General features: G+C 43.3%; 1 protein-coding gene across 1 annotated transcript; it reads left to right on the top strand.

The window, feature by feature from the left end:
- The first annotated feature begins 3182 nt into the window (after positions 1-3182).
- LOC128124026 (vomeronasal type-2 receptor 26-like) lies at positions 3183-18036 on the top strand. Its single transcript, XM_052760260.1, has 6 exons — positions 3183-3391; positions 8722-9013; positions 10385-11182; positions 13542-13751; positions 14502-14625; positions 17027-18036. Exons 1-6 carry the CDS (start codon positions 3183-3185, stop codon positions 18034-18036), a joined length of 2643 nt encoding a protein of 880 aa, XP_052616220.1.
- Positions 18037-19644: the final 1608 nt, after the last annotated feature.

Below are 19644 nucleotides of genomic sequence, written 5' to 3'. Positions count from 1 at the left end.
TCCTTGTGAAAGTCACTAGGATCACCTATGTGATTTTGTCTCACTGTTTTTGTGTGAATCAAAAGGTATTTAAAAGACAGATCAAGATTAAAGTGAGATACTTTAAACAAAGCACCTGTGACTATTACTCGATAGTGGCCACATAGATGGGTATTTACTATTATTCTCTATGTATTGGTAAAATTGATCACAATTGAGACAGTTAGAAAGGGGAGCTGACAAGATGGCTCAATGAACTTGGCAACCTGGGTTTGATATAGACCCATATTTTGGAAGGAGAGAGTTGACATCACTAAGTTGCTGTGTTACCTCTGCTTTCTACCGGAAGCACCCCCTATCTGCGTACACACAAAATATAAATGTAAATTATGAAAAGGGTGATGAAGTGATGATGATCTCAAGTGTTGCTGAGGGTGTGAGGAGTTGACAGGCTGATCATTGATCTCTCCTTTTTGTTTTGAGATCATCAGTAGTGGGGATTGAACCTTTCACTTGCAGGTCCTGCACAGACTTACCGTGTGATTTAGCAATCTTACTCACAGATATATACCCAAGAAAAATAAAAACATGTCTGGATGGACTGTAAATGAATATCCAGAGAAGCATTATTTAGGCACTGAAAGTTGAAACATTCGAAATGTTTATCAGTTTATGAATGTTTGGTATGACTTACTCATCCCTAGGCATTATTTAGCAATAGGATATAAATATAAAAGAAATAGAATACTGTTTAATATGTGGTTAAATACTGAGAACTTTACACTAAGTTAATGAAGCTAAATAAAGAACATAATGTATTTTAATATTTCAATCGATGAAGAAGTAAACCCAGAAAGACATAAATTAGAATAATAATTTTTGAGGTTTGTGGAGGGGACATTGGAAGTGAGGAGTGTATACTAAGGGGTGCAGTGTTTCTTCATGGGCATTGAAGGTCTGGAATTTGTTTGGTGGTGCTGTAGAGGTGTCTGAATGGTTCAGAGCTCTCACTTCTCCTCCAACTGCCTCAGTTTGGTTGCCAGAATCCATGTCAGGCAGCTCACAGTCACCTGAAATTCCAGCTCTGGAGGATTCAACACCCTGGTCTCTGTGCACCTGCACTCATGTGCACCCCATGCTTAATTAAAAAATGACTTGGTAATGGTTGTAAGACTCCACCAATAAGCTAACTGTCATCTAACCACTAAACTGTCATCTCCTTTTATTTATTTATTTGGGACAGGCTTTTCCACATCCTCCAGGCTGGCTTCAAACTTGTAGGAATCCTCATACTTCAGCATCCTGAGGGTGATCCCACATCTGGAAAATTGTATACTGTAGATAGATGAATTGTACACTATGTGAATTATGTTCAGTAAAGCTGATATTATAAAATAATTATTTGAATTGTGTGGAAAAGGGGGAGGAAAGATTCTGGGAGGCAGAGGGGCCAAGGACCCCACAAGAAAACCCAACCCCCAGAATCAACTGACTTGAGCTCTTAGGAATTCACAGGGACTGAGTGGCAACCAGAGAACTTGCATTGGTCTGACCTACATCCTCTGCACATTTGCTATAGTTGTGTTGCTTGATCTTCTTGTGCGACTCCTAACAGGGAGCAGGGGATGTCTCTGACTCTTTTTCCTCCTTTTGGGACCCCTTCCTTCGACTGTGTTGCTTTGTCCAGCCTTTGTGCTTTTGGTGGGGGGAGGTGCCTAAACTTGCTGTGACTTGGTGTGCCATGGCTCCCTGATATACATGCGAGGAGCACACTTTTTTGGAGATCGGGGGAGCGAGCTGATGGGAGGGAAGGGGGATCTTGGGGGTGGAGAGACTGGGGGGAGGAAAAGGAGAGAGGTTGGCTATGATGGGTCTGGGAAGAAATTGATTGGTTAATAAAAAATAAAATTATCCATCTATTACAGAGTGTGGACTTTCATTATATTCTAATCTGAGAAAAGATCAAACTTTTTAAAGTGGAAGTTAAATACAGGTAGGCTGAAATATCAGTGGACTAAAGTTATTGCTCATTTATTCTAGTTCTTTTTAATTTTATACATTTATTGATGGGCAGATTGGTGTGCATGTGTGGGTCTGGGTTTTTGGATATTCAAGTGCCAGAGCACATATGAGGAGGGTAAGTTGCACAAGTCAGTTCTCTTCTCTAATCACGCAGAGTCTGGAGATTCAATGAGGGTCATCAGGCTGCCTTTACTTGCTAAGGAGCTGAGTCATCACTTTGGTTCTATCTTTAACCTCTAGAAGGGGATTCTGGTTATGTTAGAGACTTATACTTATCTGTTGGAGTAACAGAGTTTGAAATTTGTCTTCTAACTTGAATATATCTATTTGTGTATGTATGAAGTGTGTGTGTGTGTGTGTGTGTGTGTGTGTGTGTGTGTGTGTGTGTGTGTGTGTGATGGCTTTCATGTGGAGACAGAGGACAACTTTGTAGAGTTGGTCCTCTCCTTCTACCTCTGTGTGGGTTCTTGGGGAACACACACAAGTTATCAGGTTTGTGTATCAAATGATTTTACCTGAAAACCACCTTTGGCAGCCTTGGGATCTGTTTTCAAATGATAGAAAAAAGGCTTAGTCACATGGGAGGATTTCTCATGACTCTACAAAGATAGAGGTATTTATTGTTTTCTACAGTTTGGTTTTATATATGTCCATATGCTCCATGATAAAAGTTTTTAAAAAACTTTTTAAAGAACTGCAAAGACCACAGAGAACATGGATTTGTGGATCAACATAGTATAGAAACACAGATTGTGAAAGAACTATTCAACTTCAGCCACTGGGCTATTTGCTTTTTGTACCTACCTGGGTCTCGCTGCAAAACAGTGCCCTGAGCACAGCTGATCCTGCACTTGCAAGTCCCCCAGGAGACAGTCAGACCTGTTGTCGCCCTTCCTGTAGTCTGCAGATGATGCCCAGAGTTGTGACCTTGGATGCAGAGAGGCCATGAAGCCTCAGGAGAAGGGGATAAAACTTTTAATGGCTCTGGGATTTAGTGGACGCCCACCTCCACCACCTCCCGATCAATATTCTCCCCACTGCCTGCAAGCCTAGAGCTCCCAGTGTGGTCTTAGCCAGAGGTCCTTGATCAAGGGCAGTCTCCCAGATAAAAGCCCCCTTCACTGCGAGCCACTGCCCCATGTGGGGCTGTCCTGTCACTGGCTGTCTGACCCCCAGCAGGCATGTGGCTGTGTACTCTCCTTCCTGTTCTCTTTGGCTGTCTCTCTGATTCTGCCTTTTCTGCACCAAGAGTCTGGCTGTTTCCAAGGCAGAGGCCTCACTTTGATCGTCCTGGAGATGTAATAGTGGGGGGCAGCTTCTCCATCTTTTACCTCTCTATTGGTAACGTGTCTGACTTCACTGCCCCACCATCTGGGCTTCTGGTTTCAGGGTAAGTGCTGGATGTGGGATAGGAGTCTCTGAAATCCAGAAGCAGCTTTACAAGCCCTTGTGAAACCTTAGATAAGTGTTGATTCTCAGAATTCCAGCTACGTTTCTCTGTGTATACATGTAATAGCTCTGGTGTTCTCCTTTTATATCACATCTGTCTGTCTGTCTGTCTTTCTCGTTTGTACCAGTCTGAAGTATAGCCTGTTCATGTACTGGCTGTAATGTATGTGCTCCACAGGCCAGGCTGGGATTCTTGATTCTTTTGTATGTCCTTGGTTCCTAAAGTAGTCTTTAGGTAGGTGTGTTTGTTGAATGAATTCATGTGAAAATAATAAATTTTTATCACTTAACAGCCTTAATCATTTATCTGCACTGTATTCCATTTGCTTATTCTTTTTTCTAAGGGTCATGTAGTCTCCAATTCAGTAGGTAGTCAACGATGACCCTGAATTTCTGTTCCTTTTGCTGCTACCTCCTGGTTGCTGTGATTATAGGAGTGTATAACCACACTGACTTTATGAGGTGCTGCAGATCCAACTCTATGAAAAGATCCCAAAACACAACTCCCTCCACCCTTTTGGATTTTTTTCTCCAGCTTTCCAATATACTGTTACACACAGTAGTGTCTAACACAAGCTTTTTCGTTATTATTATTTCTTAAGTGGCTGTATTTGGCTTTTTTTATTTCTATCAATAGCTGAGTATAGAGTATATGTCTGTACTCCTAGCACTTAGAAAACTGAGGCAGAAGAATTGTTAGTTTCAGGCAACTTTGGGTTACTTAATGAGACCTGAGTCAAAAAGGGTTGTTAGAGTATTTTCTAAAGAAACTGCTATCATTTTGTATTCAGCCTCAAAATGCAAGAGAGTTTCACTTCTGCATTTTCACATTTAACATCTGTTTAACAACTTTAAAAAATTTTTGAGACAGTATTCCACTTTGTTCTGAGATGACCTTGGAACTCTTTGTGTGGTTCAGGCTAGCATCAAATACAGGACTACCAGCATGAACCACCACACTGGATACACTGGCTATCCTGGTTTTTTTTTTTTTTAAGACATTGTCTAACTATGTAGATGAGGCTAGCCTAGAAATCACTATATTCCTGCCTCCCCAACCTGAGGGCTGGAATCAAAAGTGTGTGCCTCCATACCTGGATCCCATGTTGTTTTTTAAACCAATGGGTAATAATGTTATGTATGTATTGGGTACGGTGCAATATTTTAATAAATGGACACATTATAGAATGATTAATAATGCTTACCCCACTCAGAAACCCATCACTTTGTGTACTTATTTTTTGGTGATGTGAACATTTCAAATCTAATGTGGGAAGCAGAGACAGGTCTACTGAAAGTGAAGGTCTTAGGGGCTGAAGAAATGCCTATGTTGGTCACGTGTCTGCTGTGCAAGCATGAAGACCTGAGTTTGATTCCTAGCACCCAGGTGAACACCTAGCACGTCGAACCTGGTTAGGAATAGTTAGACAGGCAGATTCCAAAGGTCACTGGCCAGCCTATCTGAACGGATGAGATCCATGTCAGTGGGATAACCTGTCTCAAAAATAAGATGGAAAGGGCTGTTGAGATGCCCTGTGGGGTCAAGTGCTTGGCGTGCAAGCTTTATGGATGCCTGAGCCCTCCCTGAAACTCACATACAAATGGAAGGAGAGAATTGACTCACAAAGCTGTTTTCTGTCCTCCATGTGTTGTAGCATGTTTTGGACTACGGATCCATCATATACACACATGCACACAGAATAATATTTTTAAAAGGTGGAGAAGCAATTGAGTAAGATATCCTGAAATCCCATCAGTCTTCCCTCCAAGGGGAAGTACCCATGCACACACGTACCAACTCTCTCTCTCTCTCTCTCTCTCTCTCTCTCTCTCTCTCTCTCTCACACACACACACACACACACTCACACACACACACACACACACACACACACATGCTGAGCATGGTTGAAAAAGATACTAGAAGTCAATCTTGGCCTGAAACTTATGTGCATACATATACTCACATAAAAGGAGTTCAATATTATTCTAGGCTATATAGTGACTATGAGGTCAGACTGGGTGATATGGAGACTCTGCTTCAAAATGAAAACAAATATACTTTCAACATTAACCTTTTAAAAATTAATTAAAATTTAGTAACATTAATTCTATGTGATGGCACTTGCTTTTAATCTCAGCACTCAGGAGGCAGAGGCAGGTGGATATCTTTGAATTCCAGGCCATCCATGGCCTCACAGAGAGACCCTGTCTCTACAGCACCCCCATATATATACATATATGTATGCACTCTATTCCCTCCAACATTTCCCATATGCCCCCTCCCTTCAAATTTATGGCCTTTTGTAGCCGGAAGTTTCCTCTGGTCCTGCTCGGCCTGTGGTTTCTCAGCCGCTTATAAAATAATCATTCATTGGCTGAATATTAATTGTAAATTATATGGCCTGTGGCTCAGGCTTCTTACTAGCTAGCACTTACAACTTAAATTAACCCATTTCTAGTAATCTGTGTATTGCCACATGTTCTGTGGCTGTACTTGTATCCCATTACATGTTGCTCCTTGGGTGGCTGGCTCAGAGTCTCTCTCTGCCTTCCTTCTTCCTGTCTCTCTTCTTGGGTTTCCCACCTACCTCTAAGCTGCCTTGCCATAGGACAAAACAACTTTATTTATTAGCCAATGGGAGCAACACATATTCACAGCATACAGAAAGACATCCCACAGCAGGCTTTTATTCTTTTATTATTATTGATTTATAGATATGCAAACAATATACAAACAAATATATGAAGGTAGCCTGTTGAGTCCATTTAGTGTTGCTTTTGTATATTTTAAAGTTTTATTACATTTGTTTTTTGAAGTTATCATATGTGTATGTGCATTTGTTTATTCTCATTCCCCCAGCCTCTTTTCCTTCTACACCTGACATTCCCTCCTGTTTACTACAGGTCCTTTTCCCACATTCATGCCTTTTTTGTTTTGTGACCCACTGATTTTAACCATGGCTGCAGTTTGGAACTGTCCCCTGAAGCTTGGTGGGTTCACCTGTTGGGTACATGACTGAAGACAATGTGTGTCTTTTCCTCAAAATATATTAATTGCCAATAGTTCAGCAGAAAAGAGTAGGTCCACACAAGGAATTTTCCAGTGTATAATTGGCTGCTGACAGGCTCACATGTCTGCAATGTCTTGAGTCATGTCCTGAAGACAGCATTTCACATCTCTTCTCCCTGTCTTCTGGCTCTTAGGTTCAGCACTTCAGAAATAGATGTTAGTTTCTATTGATTGTAACCAACCGTAGTATGTGTTTTAGCTAGGGATTCTATTGCTGTGAAAAGACACCATGACCATGTCAACTATTATAAACAAAACATTTAATAGAAGTGGCAGCTTACAGTTCCAGAGTTTCAGTCCATTAGCATCATTACAGGGAGCATGGCGGTGTTCAGTGGACATGGTGCTGGCTACATCTTGATCAGAAGGCTAACAGGAAGTTGCCTGGGACACTGAGCAAAGCTTAAGCAAAGGAGACCTCAAAGTCCGCCTCCACAATGACACACTTCCTCCAACAAGGTCATGCCTACTCCAACAAAGTCATACCTCTTAATAGTGCCACTCCCTATGAGCTTATGGGGGTCAATTACATTCAAATTGCTACACTACACATTAGATTTTTTTCTTTGTTTCCTTGAGACAAAATTTCTTGATGTAGCTCTGGCTTCCTGGGTGTTGTAGCTATGTAATCCATTCTGGTCTCCAACTCACAAAGATCCACCTACCTCTGCCTCCTGAGTCCTTGCATTAAAAAAGTATGCCACCACACCCAGATTATTTAATACATCTTCAATTATTCCTCCTGTCTTCTTTTTCATTTTTTTAAAATTTTATAATTAATTTAATTTTACATATCAGCCACGGATTCCCCTGTCATCCCTTCTCCCGCCCCTCCCCCTGCGCTCCCCCCCAATTCATCCCCCCATCCCATCTCCTCCAGAGCAAGGACTGCCCTGGGGATTCAGCTCAGCCTGGTAGATTCAGTTGAGGCAGGTCCAGTCCCCTCCTCCCTTCACCCAGGCTGAGCAAAGTGTCCCAGTATAGGCCCCAGGCTCCAAAAAGTCACCTCATGTACTAAGGACAGGTCCGGTAACACTGCCTGGAGGCCTCCCAAACAGTTGAAGCTAATCAACTGTCTCACTTATCCAGAGGGCCTGATCCAGTTCCATGGGGGCTCCTCAGCTATTGGTTCATAGTTCATGTGTTTCCGCTAGTTTGGCTATTTGTGCATGTGCTTTTTGCATTCATGGTCTCAACATCTCTCATTCATACAATCTCTCCTCTCTTTCCGATTGGACTCCCAGAGCTCCACCTGGGGCCTGGCTGTGGATCTCTGCATCTGCTTCCATCAGCCATTGGATGAGAGTTCTATCCTGACAGGGTGTTTGGCCATCCGATCACCAGAGTAGGTCAGTTTGGGCTTTCTCTTGACCATCGCTAGTAGTCTATTGTGGCTGTATCTTTGTGGATTTCTGGGGACCTCGCTAGCACTTTGCTTCTTCCTATTCCCATGGGGTCTTCATTTACCATGGTCTCCTATTCCTTGTTCTCCCTCTCTGTTCTTGATCCAGCTGGGATCTCCTGCTCCCCTAAACTCTCTTTCCCCCAACCCTTGCCCTTCTTTACCCATCCCCCCCCCCCTCCGCCCCGCCATGAGCAGTTTGTTCATGTAGATCTCATCCATTTCTCTGTAGTTGGGAGATCCCTGTGTCTTTCTTAGGGTCCTCCTTTACTAGGTAGCCTCCCTGGAGTTGTGAGTAGCAGTCTAGTCATCCATTGTTTTACATCTAGTATCCACTTATGAGTGAGTACATACCATGTTTGTCTTTCTGAGTCTGGGTTACCTCACTCAGGATGATTTTTTCTAGATCCATCCATTTGCCTGCAAATCTCATGATGTCATTGTTTTTCTCTGCTGAGTAGTACTCCATTGTGTACATGTACCACATTTTCATTTATCCATTCTTCATTTGAGGGACATCTAGGTTGTTTCCAGGTTCTGGCTATTACAAACAATGCTGATATGAACATAGCTGAGCATGTGGCATTGTCCTCCTGTCTTCTTAAACTGCCCCCACTGATTACTGTCTCCTCGTTCCCTCTGGTTCCCCTTTATGTATTCTGAAGTGTGCTCCTCTGCACATCTGTGTACAAGTATTTGTGGAGATGTAGGTTTTACATGTATCCTTTGAGTCACTGTGTTTATTCTTGTTCCATTACCTCATCATGAGTGATGAATGTGGGCTTCTTTTTCCCTCAGAGTTTCCAACTGGGGCTACCGGGTGGCCCAGAGTTTCGTCTTTGCCATCGAGGAGATTAATAGGAGTGCTCACTTGTTGCCCAATGTGACCCTGGGCTTCTCTATTCGAAACTCTGGGGACACAGTGCATGGTGCCCTCCATGAGACAATGAGCTTTCTCATGAGGCAGCAGGAGCCCATCCCCAACTACACAAGCCAGCATGGCTCTCCTCAGGCTGCCTTGGTTGGGGACACACGGTCATCCCTGTCTGTCTCCATGGCCAGACTTCTGGGGCTGTACTTGTTTTCCCAGGTGAGTTGCTGAAAGTCTCCTTCCTTCATGAATGTTGTGCAATCCCTTACTGATGATAGTGAAAACAGTGGTGATGGTCACAGTAGTGAGCAGCTCTACTGTGCAATCCCTTACTGATGGTAGTGAAAACAGTGGTGATGGTCACAGTAGTGAGCAGCTCTACTGTGCAATCCCTAACTGATGGTAGTGAAAACAGTGGTGATGGTCACAGTAGTGAGCAGCTCTACTGTGCAATCCCTTACTGATGGTAGTGAAAACGGTGGTGATGGTCACAGTAGTGAGCAGCTCTACTCTGCAATCCCTTACTGATGGTAGTGAAAACAGTGGTGATGGTCACAGTAGTGAGCAGCTCTACTGTGCAATCCCTTACTGATGGTAGTGAAAACGGTGGTGATGGTCACAGTAGTGAGCAGCTCTGCTGTGCAATCCCTTACTGATGGTAGTGAAAACAGTGGTGATGGTCACAGTAGTGAGCAGCTCTACTGTGGAATCCCTTACTGATGGTAGTGAAAATGATGGTGATGGTCACAGTAGTGAGCAGCTCTACTGTGCAATCCCTTACTGATGGTAGTGAAAACGGTGGTGATGGTCACAGTAGTGAGCAGCTCTACTGTGGAGCCAGGTTTCCTGCTAATATTCTCCGTGTCTAATACGGTTCTTTTCCATGTATCGATACATTGATGAAGTAACTGAGAAAGTTCGTTTTCATTAAAAAGTATTTTTAAAGATTTACTTATTTTTTAATGGGCATGAGCATTTTGACTTCATGTATATATGTATGTACCACATGTGTACCTGATGCCTATGGAAGTCATAAAAGATCATTGGGATCCCTAGAAGTGGAGTGGCAGATGTTGATTCTGGGAAGTGAACTCAGGTTGTCTGAAACAACAGTAATACTGTGAAACACTGCACCATCTATCTAGCCCCTTATCTATTATTATTATTATTATTATTATTATTAATGTGTATGTACACTTAACACTAGAGCCATGGTGCCCATGTGGAGGTCAGAAGACAACTCTTGGGAGTCAGTTCTCTTCTCAAATCAGGATGCTCAAGTCCTTTCCTGAAAATTATTGATGTTTTAAAATTTAATATACATATATGAGTATGTGTTGGAGTCTATGCCACAGGTACAGGAGGAAGCCTGAAGAGGGTATCAGATTTCCCAGAGGTGGAGTTACAGGCAGATGTGAGGAAGCTGATGTGGGTGTTGGGAATGGAACATGCGTCCTCTGCAAGAACAACAAGGGCTCTTAACTGTTGAGCCATGTCTCCATCCCTTCCTTCCCACATTTAAACCAGATCATCAGCCCACGCCTAAGTCCAGATCTCATTCATTCTTCTATCCTGGCTCTTCTTTGACAGGTCAGTTACTCATCCTCACTACCCATCCTCAGTGACAAGATCCAGTTCCCATCTTTCATGCGTACTGTGACTAGTGACCTCACATGCTCCCTTGCAGTGACTCAGCTGATAATTCACTTTCAGTGGTCCTGGGTGATCGTTCTGGCCCATGATGATGACTTTGGGCAGCAGGCCAGCTCTCTGGCCACTCAGGAGCTGAGCACAGCTGGTGTGTGCATTGAGTACACCCTCCATGTTCCTTCCCTTGAGTCTTTGGGGAAGATTGAAGAGATTGTCCAGACGATGCAAAAATCCACAGCCAGGGTTGTTCTGGTTTTCCTAAGCAATTCTAATTTCCAGCTCATCCTGTATGGCTTACTGGACGTTGCTGTCTCAGGCCATGTCTGGGTCAGCAAGGACACTCTGCACATGGCTCTTGCCCTGACCATTCCAGGCATTTCCCGGGTATTACACAGCACCTTTGGTCTTCTGTATCACAGCAGCAGAGCAACTGGCTTCCCTGAGTTCCTTGCTCGCCTGCGGCCCAGCCAGACCCCAGAAGACATGTTCATAAAGAAGTTTTGGGAGTTCACCTTTGATTGTACATGGCCCCACCAGAGCAGAACAATGACAGAGGGTGTCCAGTTGTGCTCAGGGAATGAGAGTCTGAAAAACAAGCAGCATCCTTTCCCAGAAGTGAGTAAAATTGATGCTGCTTACACAGCTGTCTACAGTATTGCTCATGCCCTGCAAGACATGATAACCCATGGGCACCAGCATGGGAAGGTTACAGACTCTCAGGACTTCCAGCCCTGGCAGGTGAGAGAGGCATGTGTGGAGTGGGTGATTCAGGTATGTTTGGGGAAGAGGACATTGGTTCCAACTAGGCTATAGAGGTGAAGCTGACTGCATGCATGCTCCAGCAAGGATGCCTCCTATTTGTAACTGAGAGGCATCTTAGAAGGAACAGTGGACAAGGATTCCATGCTATGTGTGTGATCTCAGATGAGTCAAGTGTCTGTGGCTTGCCTAACTTAGCAAATACAGGATGCCTAGTAAAATTAATATTTCAGGTAACAGTGAATAGATTTTTTTATATCTCAAATTTATGCTTTGATAAAAAGTGAATGACTTTCAGTATAGACATGCTGCAAATCAGAATTTCAAACAGATATCCAATGCTATTTATTTATTTTTTGTTTTTTGGTATATGGTACATGTATGTGGGCACATGTGTGGGGGCATGGAGACACATGTAGTGGGGAGCACATTCATGTGTACAACATGTGGGAAGGTCTGAGGATAGTGAGGAGTCACCTTTCAATCCTCTTCTATCTTGCTTTGGGACAGGGTCTCTCACTCAAACCCAGAACTTGTTGATGTGTCTAGTCTTGCTAGCCAGGTTGTACTGGGCATCTCCTCTCTCTGCCTTCTGAGGATGTAAGTAGAGATTGGCTTCCACATCCACTGACATGTACATGGGTTCTGGCGATCTGAAGTCTGATCCTCAAGCTTTGATGACCAGTGCTATAATCCCGGAGCCATCTCCTAAGCCCTTACTTATTTTTCTATTTTAGAAATATTATTTGATAATTTTATGTACTCACACACATATATAAATTTACATATGTTTGTCATTTCCCCCAGTCTTTATCTATGTATCTATGTATCTATGTATCTATGTATCTATGTATCTATCTATCTATCTATCTATCTATCTATCTATCTATCTATCCATTAATCCATCCTTCTTTCCTTCCTTCCTTCTCTCTCTCTCTCTCTCCCTTCCTTCCTTCCTTCCTTCCTTTCTCTCTTCCTTCCTTCCTTCCTTCCTTCCTTCCTTCCTTCCTTCCTTTCTTCCATCCTTCTTTCCTTTCTTTCTCCAATTCATTTATGGGAGCCTAGGCACAGATGTGTAAGGGATCCCTTGGAAGACTAGTTGTTCCGTGGTGAGGTCACCAGTGAGCGTGGTGGCCAATGAAGGTGAGCATGTTCATTACTTTCACTCAGATGACCTGAGTCTCTTCTGTGTGCCTGGTGAAGGTACAGGTGGTTTTAAACCAGATAGAGAGGGATAGCTGTTGTTGGGTTTTTCTTGAGGGTAACAGATTAAAAGTTACAAGAGGCCAGATGTTGTGGTCATTCCTGCCATTTTAGCACACAGGACGTTGAGACCAGAGAAGCCCCAGTTCAAGAACCACCTGAACTATAAGCAAGATCATATCACAAAATAAAAATATGTGAGTATGAAGAAGTCCATGTGTATTCTATGAACAAGATGTAAAGTAGAGGAAGGCTGAGGAGTGAGTGAAGGGAAATGAAAGGCTGGAGAAATTCTCTCTGTCAGGAAATACTTGAGTTCCAGACAAGAGGATGTAACTCTTACCATGGGTAGAAGTGATAGCATTGCAGATGGCAGGGTCAGCATGTGTCAAGACCCTAGAATGAAGCAAATAGAAGAGCATCATGGGCGGGACTGATGAATAATGGGAGACAGTTTGCAGTGAATGGGTGGTCGAGGTGGGCTGGGGAAGTCTGTGGAAGTCCTGCTAGGATTTGGAGTCTACTGAGTGTGATGGGAAGCCTGAGGACAGTAGTGCACAGCCAAATGAGACCCTGGAGCAGGAACCACATTGTCAGGTTGTTTTTTGGGTTTAATTTTAAGGTTGTTGAGGTGACTCAGTGGCAGGGTAATGGCACTTGTCCACAAGCATAAGTTGGATTCCTGAGTCCACCATGACAGCATTTGGAGAGAACATTCCAGAGAACTGTTCTCTGAATTTACACCATGAACTTCACACACACACACACACACACACACACACACACACACACACACACAGACAGAGAGAGACAGAGAGAGAGACAGAGACACACACACACACACAGAGACAGAGAGACAGAGACAGAGAGACCCCTCACAGAGAGACACAGAGAGAGAGAGACAGACAGAGGTTTAAAATTATCAGGATTGATTATTATGAATTATTACTTTATTAAAGTTAGAACATTTTTGTTAGTCTGAAAATTTCAGGTCCTCAATCTCCCTCTTGCCTAGTGGAGCCAGGTCTTGGTTGAAGTGGCACTGTATCACTTCAGAGACCATTGGCATGTGGTAGTTTGGATAAAACACCTGACTGGTTCTTGCCAAGGTACAGTGTCTCCCTTCCTTCCTCAGCTGCTTCATGCCCTCAGGAAGGTGCACTTCAAGACTCCTGATGGAAGCGAGATTATGTTTGATGCCAATGGAGATTTGGTGACAAAATTTGACATTTTTCAAGGGAAGAAGACCCCCAAGGGTGTATTTCACTCGGTCCATGTGGGTATGATAGACCCTCAGGTCTCTTCAGGGAGCAAGATGATGATCTATTTGAAAGAGGAACTTCGAGTGAGTTGCTTGAATACAGGGATGACTCTTGTCTGAGAGTGTTACAATCACAGGGCAAATCCAAGCCCAGGGCTCCTCATCTCTGCTTGTGCATTTAGTTGATGCAGCTCTGGATGGGCCAGTCAGTTATAATTGGCTATGCTGTTTACCTCACAACAGATCTTTCTCTGAATGATATTGATTCACCAGCAAAAATGACCTGACAACACTGCATGGCAGCACTTTGTAATGTCTGCCAATATTTAAAATTGTTCTTCAAGTTGTATTTGCATATATGAATTATTCCCAGTATGTTATTTGTGTAGTATGTTTATGCCTGGTGCTTGTGGATGCTGCTGAGGGCACTGGATCCTCTAGAACTGGAGTTACAGTGTGAGCTGCTGTATGAATGCTGGAAATTGTACCCTCCTCTTCTGGAAAAGCCACCAGTAATCTGAACCACTGAGCCTTCTCTCCTGCCCCATACCTCTAATTGTTGATATAGGAGCCCCAGAGAGATTGGAAAGAGAACTCATCACAATGTTTAAGTATGTTTTTTAATCCCTTAGCCATGCAAGCCAGGGATGTAGCCCTTCCTCAATTACACTCAAAGGTACATCTCCAGTCTGGTATCTGCTGGGATAGACATTTTTCTGAAAGGCATCTCATCTAGTGGGCTGTGAGGAAACTGTTCTGTGCTGCTTCTCAGAATGTGGTCTAGCATCTATATCCGTGGAGAGTCACTGGTGATACTGTGCTCACTGTTACTAGGTGCCCAGCTCTGTCTGCAGTGAAAGCTGCCTTCCAGGGTTCAGCCAAGTGCCCAGGCTAGGAGTCCCCCACTGCTGTTTTGATTGCAGTCCCTGCCCTGAGGGACAGTTTGCAGACCAAAGAGGTAAGGACGTGTGGAGCTGGAATCTGAGGGTCAAGAGGGCACTGTGAGCCTCCTGTACGTGTCCATTGTCTTTGTTACTGTTCTACTGCTGTGAAGAGACACCGTGACCAAGGCAACTTACAAAAGAAAAACATTTAGCTGAAGGCTTCCTCCTTAGAGTATCAAAGGGTAAGTCCATGACCATCATGGCAGGAAACATGAAATCAGGCAGGCAGTCACGGCGCTTCAGTAGCAGCTAAGATTTTACCTTATGATCTACAGGTAACAGGCAGGCAGAGAGGTGAAAAATGTGCCTTGTGTGGGATTTAATGTTCAGTGGCCACCCCAAGTGCCACCCATCATCCAACAATGCTACACCTCCCAATCTATCCCCAAGAGTCCACCAATTAGCAACTAAACATTCAAAACTATGAGGCTATGGGGGCCATTCTCAGTCAACCCGCCACACCCGTCCACTGAGATGTTGCCCAATCTTTGCTTTCCTGTGGAACACCAACTAGAACGATAGGCTTATCGTTGTTCTTAGTTAAAAGCTTTATCAAGACAGACAAGTGTAGGGACCATAATTTGGCTGCGGAATGAATTCTCCCCTAGCAAACATTGCATATCTTTGCCCCCCCCCCAATTAACAAACAGGCATAAGCTACTTTCACAAGCTCTATTGGTCCTGTAATAGAACCTTAGCTTTTGCTCACACTGATGAATTTCATTTGCTTTTTCAACCTCTTGTAAGTGGAAGTGCATGGTAAATGTTCTTTTGTGATTTCCTTCCTCCTCTGTATTAGTGGGGTTCAGTCCAGAGGTTGAATGGCAGCTCACCACCACATCCCATACTGTTTGAGCTACAGAACTTTTTCCTTTACCATCCTAAAAGCTTGAAATGCAAAGCAAAGTTATCATCAGGGTTGGTGTTGTGTGTAGCCTCACTCTTGCCCTGGTACAGTCATCCCCTCATTGTGTGTGTGTGTGTGTGTGTGTGTGTGTGTGTGTGTGTGTGTGTGTGTGTGTGTGTCCCTCTTTTTTCAGTTTGTTGTTTGGTTTTGAGACAAGGGTTTGCCATGCAGCACTTGCTGGCTTGGAACTCACATGACACCAGTCTGCCTACAAACTGATAGGAATCTACCTGCCTCTGTCTTTCAAGTGCTGAGATTAAAGTCATGTGAAGCTACACCCAGTCTCAACTCGCCATTCTTATTAGAATAGCAGACTTATTGGAATTAGAGTCTACCCTGGTGACCTCATTTAAGCTTTATTAGAAAATCTCCAGCTTGCTTATAGCAAAATACAGTGGCATTTTAGGTGCCAAATAACAGGACTTCACAAAATGAAATTGTGGGCACAACTCAGTTGAAAACATTTGTTAATATGACTAGTTACTGATACCATATTAGGAAAAAATGAAACATTAAAAACTCACATAAGAGACCAGATGTGGTGGCACATTCCTTGAATCTCAGCACTCAGGAGATGGAGACAAGAGGATCTTGGAGATTGTGTCTTGCTATTATAGTCAACTCAGTGATCTCCAGGTTCAATGAGAGATTCAGTCTCAAAAAATATGATCGTGAGGGACTGGCAAGAAGGTTCAGCAGTTAAGAGCATCCATATGGAGACTCACAGCCTTCTGTAACTCCAGTTTCAGGGGATCTGATGCCATCTTCTGACTTCTGCAGGAACCAGGCATACACATGATTTCCATATATATACACCAAAAAACACTGAACAAATAAATAAACAATTCCAAGAAAGTTATTGAGACTAGTGAAATGGCCCTTCAGGAAAAGCATTCACTGTCAACCCTGATAGCCTGAGTTCAGCTCCTGAGACCCACCTGGTGGAAGATGAGCACCAAATTCCTGACAGTTGTACTGACTTTCAGGTGCATACCAAGGCACAATACATACACACATCAAAATATACAAATAAGTTTGATTAGAAAAATAAGATGGGGGAAATGATTGAGAAATAATATCTGATAAACTCTGGTCCGGACAAGCATGTGCATCTACTCAAATACATGTACGCACACACAAACCTGCACATAAGGAAACTTACATAAGTTAAATATAGTGGTGCAGGCCTATAATCACAGCATTTGAGGGGATGTGGAAGGAGGCTTAGGAATTCATGGTCAGCCTCTGCTACTCAGCCTGAGTTATATGAGACACTGTTTGAAGACAGAAACAAAATCCTCACATAAAACAGATACAGACTGTGCAGTTTTTTTCTTTTGTGTCTCTGCCTCTAGTATCAGCCATTCCAGCCCTGGTCACCAGGAATAAATCATAAATACATGACTTGATGGAAAGGCTGTAAGAGCACTTAGTGCTTGGGATGCCTTCCTTCAGAGCTGGTGTAGTTCATTTAGTGTTGCAGAAATGATGTCGTGTGTCTCCCATAGACATGAAGAGCTGTCTTCTGTGCCCCAAGGAGCAGTACTCGAGCCACATGAGAGACCATTGCCTGCCCAGGACAGAGATCTTCCTGGCCTTTGAGGAACCTCTGGGATTCATGCTGGCTTTGGTGGCACTCTTCCTGGCTGGTCTGGCTGTCCTGGTTCTGGGAGTGTTCCTGAAGCACAGAGACAGCCCTGTGGTCAGGGCAAACAACAGAAGTCTCAGCTACTTACTCCTGCTCTCTCTTTGCCTCTGTGCCCTGTGTGCCTTGCTGTTCCTTGGGCGACCCAGTGTCTCGACGTGTCTCCTCCGTCAGACCACCTTTGCTGTGGTGTTCACGGTGGCCGTGTCCTCTGTTCTGGCCAAGACTCTCACAGTGGTCCTGGCCTTCAGGGTCACCAGGCCAGGGGACAGGATCCGGGTATGCCTGAGCCCTGGGGCTTCCACTTCAGTGGTCCTTATTGCTTCCTTCATGCAGGTTGTTCTTTGTGGGGTCTGGCTGGCCACCTCCCCACCATTCCCAGACAGGGATATGGTCTCAGAGCCCCAGCACATTGTCATCCAGTGCCAGGAGGGTTCTGGCACCATCTTCTTCTGTGTGTTGGGCTACTTGGGATTATTGGCAGTGGGTACCTTCTCTGTGGCCTTTTTGGCCAGGGGCCTGCCAGATGTCTTCAATGAGACTAAGTTCCTGACCTTCAGCATGCTGCTCTTCTGCAGTGTCTGGATAGCCTTCCTGCCCCTGTACCACAGTGCCCGGGGCAAGTCCACTGTGGCTGTAGAGATCTTCTCCATCCTGGCCTCCACGGCTGGCCTTCTGGGTGGCATCTTCATCCCCAAGTGCTACATCATACTGCTGAAACCAGAGAGGAACACTGCTGCCTGGCTAAGGCAAGGCCACCAGGCAAAGCAGGATAGGCAGAGTGAGATGCTCCAGAGAAGGTGTCTCCCCAGATCCACGCCACAAACCTTTATTACCTGTTTCTCGGGGAAGTCACCAGGACCAGCCATGTGATTTTGTCTCATTGTTTTTGTGGAGATCAAAAGGTGTTTAAAAGACAGATCATGATTAAAGTGAGATACTTTTAACAAAACACTCATGAATATCACTTGATGGTAGGGCCACATAGATGGTCATTTATTATTCTCTATGTATTGCTAAAATTTATCACAATTGAGATAGTTAGAAAGGGGAGCTGGCAAGATGGCTCAATGGTTAGAAGCACTTACCATTAAACTTGGCAACCTGGGTTTGATACAGAGGATCCAGAAGAGAGGTGACATTACTAACTTGTGTTATCTCCGCTTGCTAATGAAAGCACCTCCTATTTGCATAGCACCTCCTATTTGCATACAAACAAAATATAAATGTAAATTATGAAAAGGGTAATGAAGTGATGATGATCTCAAGTGTTGCTGAAGGTGTGAGGAGTTGACAGGCTGATCATTGATCTCTCCTTTTTGTTTTGAGATCATTAGTAGTGGGGATTGAACCTTTCACTTGCAGTTACTGCACAGACTTATCATGTGATTTAGCAATCATATATATATATATATATATATATATATATATATATATATATATATATATATCCAAGAAAAATAAAAACGTGTCGGCAAAGACTGTAAATGAATCTTCAGAGAAGCATTATTTAGGCACTAAAAGTTGAAACACTGGAAATATTTATCAGTTTATGAATGTTTGGTATGACTTACTCATTCCTAGGATGTTATTTGGCATTAAGAAATAATTATATAGAAGAAATAGAATACTGTTTAATATGTGGTTCAATACTGCGAATTTTATACTGAGTTAAGGAAGCTATATAAAGAAAATAATATATTTTAATATTTCAATCTATGAAGAAGCAAACCAGAAAGACATATATTAAAATAGTGTGTTTTTGAGGTTTGTGGAGGGGACATTGGAAGTGAGGAGTGTAGATTAAAGGGTACAGTATTTCTTTCTGGGATGATGAAGGTCTGAAATTTGTTTGGTGGGGCTGTAGAATTGGCTCAGTGGTTCAGAGCTCTCATTCCTCCTCCAGAGGCCTCAGTTTGGTTGCCAGAACATAAGTCAGGCACCTCACAGCCACCTGTAATGCCAGCTCCAGTGGATCCAACACCCTGGTCTCTGAGTGCACCTGCATTCATGTGCTCGTACTACACCCCATGCTTAATTAAAAAATAACTTGGTAATGGTTGTAAGACTCCACCAATAAGCTAAACACCACTAAATTGTCATCTCCTTTTATTTATTTATTTGGGACCGGCTTTTCCCACATCAACCAGGCTGACTTCAAACTTGTAGCAATCCTCCTGCTTCAGTGTCCTGAGTGTTGAGATTTTAGATGTATTCCCAAACCCGGATAGTTGCATAAAGTAAATGTAAATGGATGAATTTTATACTGTGTGAATTGTATCTCAATAAAGTTTGTTTTTATAAAAAATTATCGATCAATTACAGAGTGTGAATTTCCATTATTTCCTGATTTCTAAGAAAAGATCAAGTAATCTTCATCCCAGAGATGCATGGAGGGCTCAATATATGAAAATCTGTCAGTATAATACACCATATAAACAAACTGAAAGAAAAAAAAAAGCCCACATGATCATCTCATTA

The sequence above is a fragment of the Peromyscus californicus genome, unplaced genomic scaffold, assembly GCF_007827085.1.
Source record: "Peromyscus californicus insignis strain IS unplaced genomic scaffold, ASM782708v3 Scaffold_4__1_contigs__length_199733344, whole genome shotgun sequence".
Lineage (NCBI taxonomy): Eukaryota > Metazoa > Chordata > Mammalia > Rodentia > Cricetidae > Peromyscus > Peromyscus californicus.
This window is presented reverse-complemented; position numbering and strand designations above follow the sequence as displayed.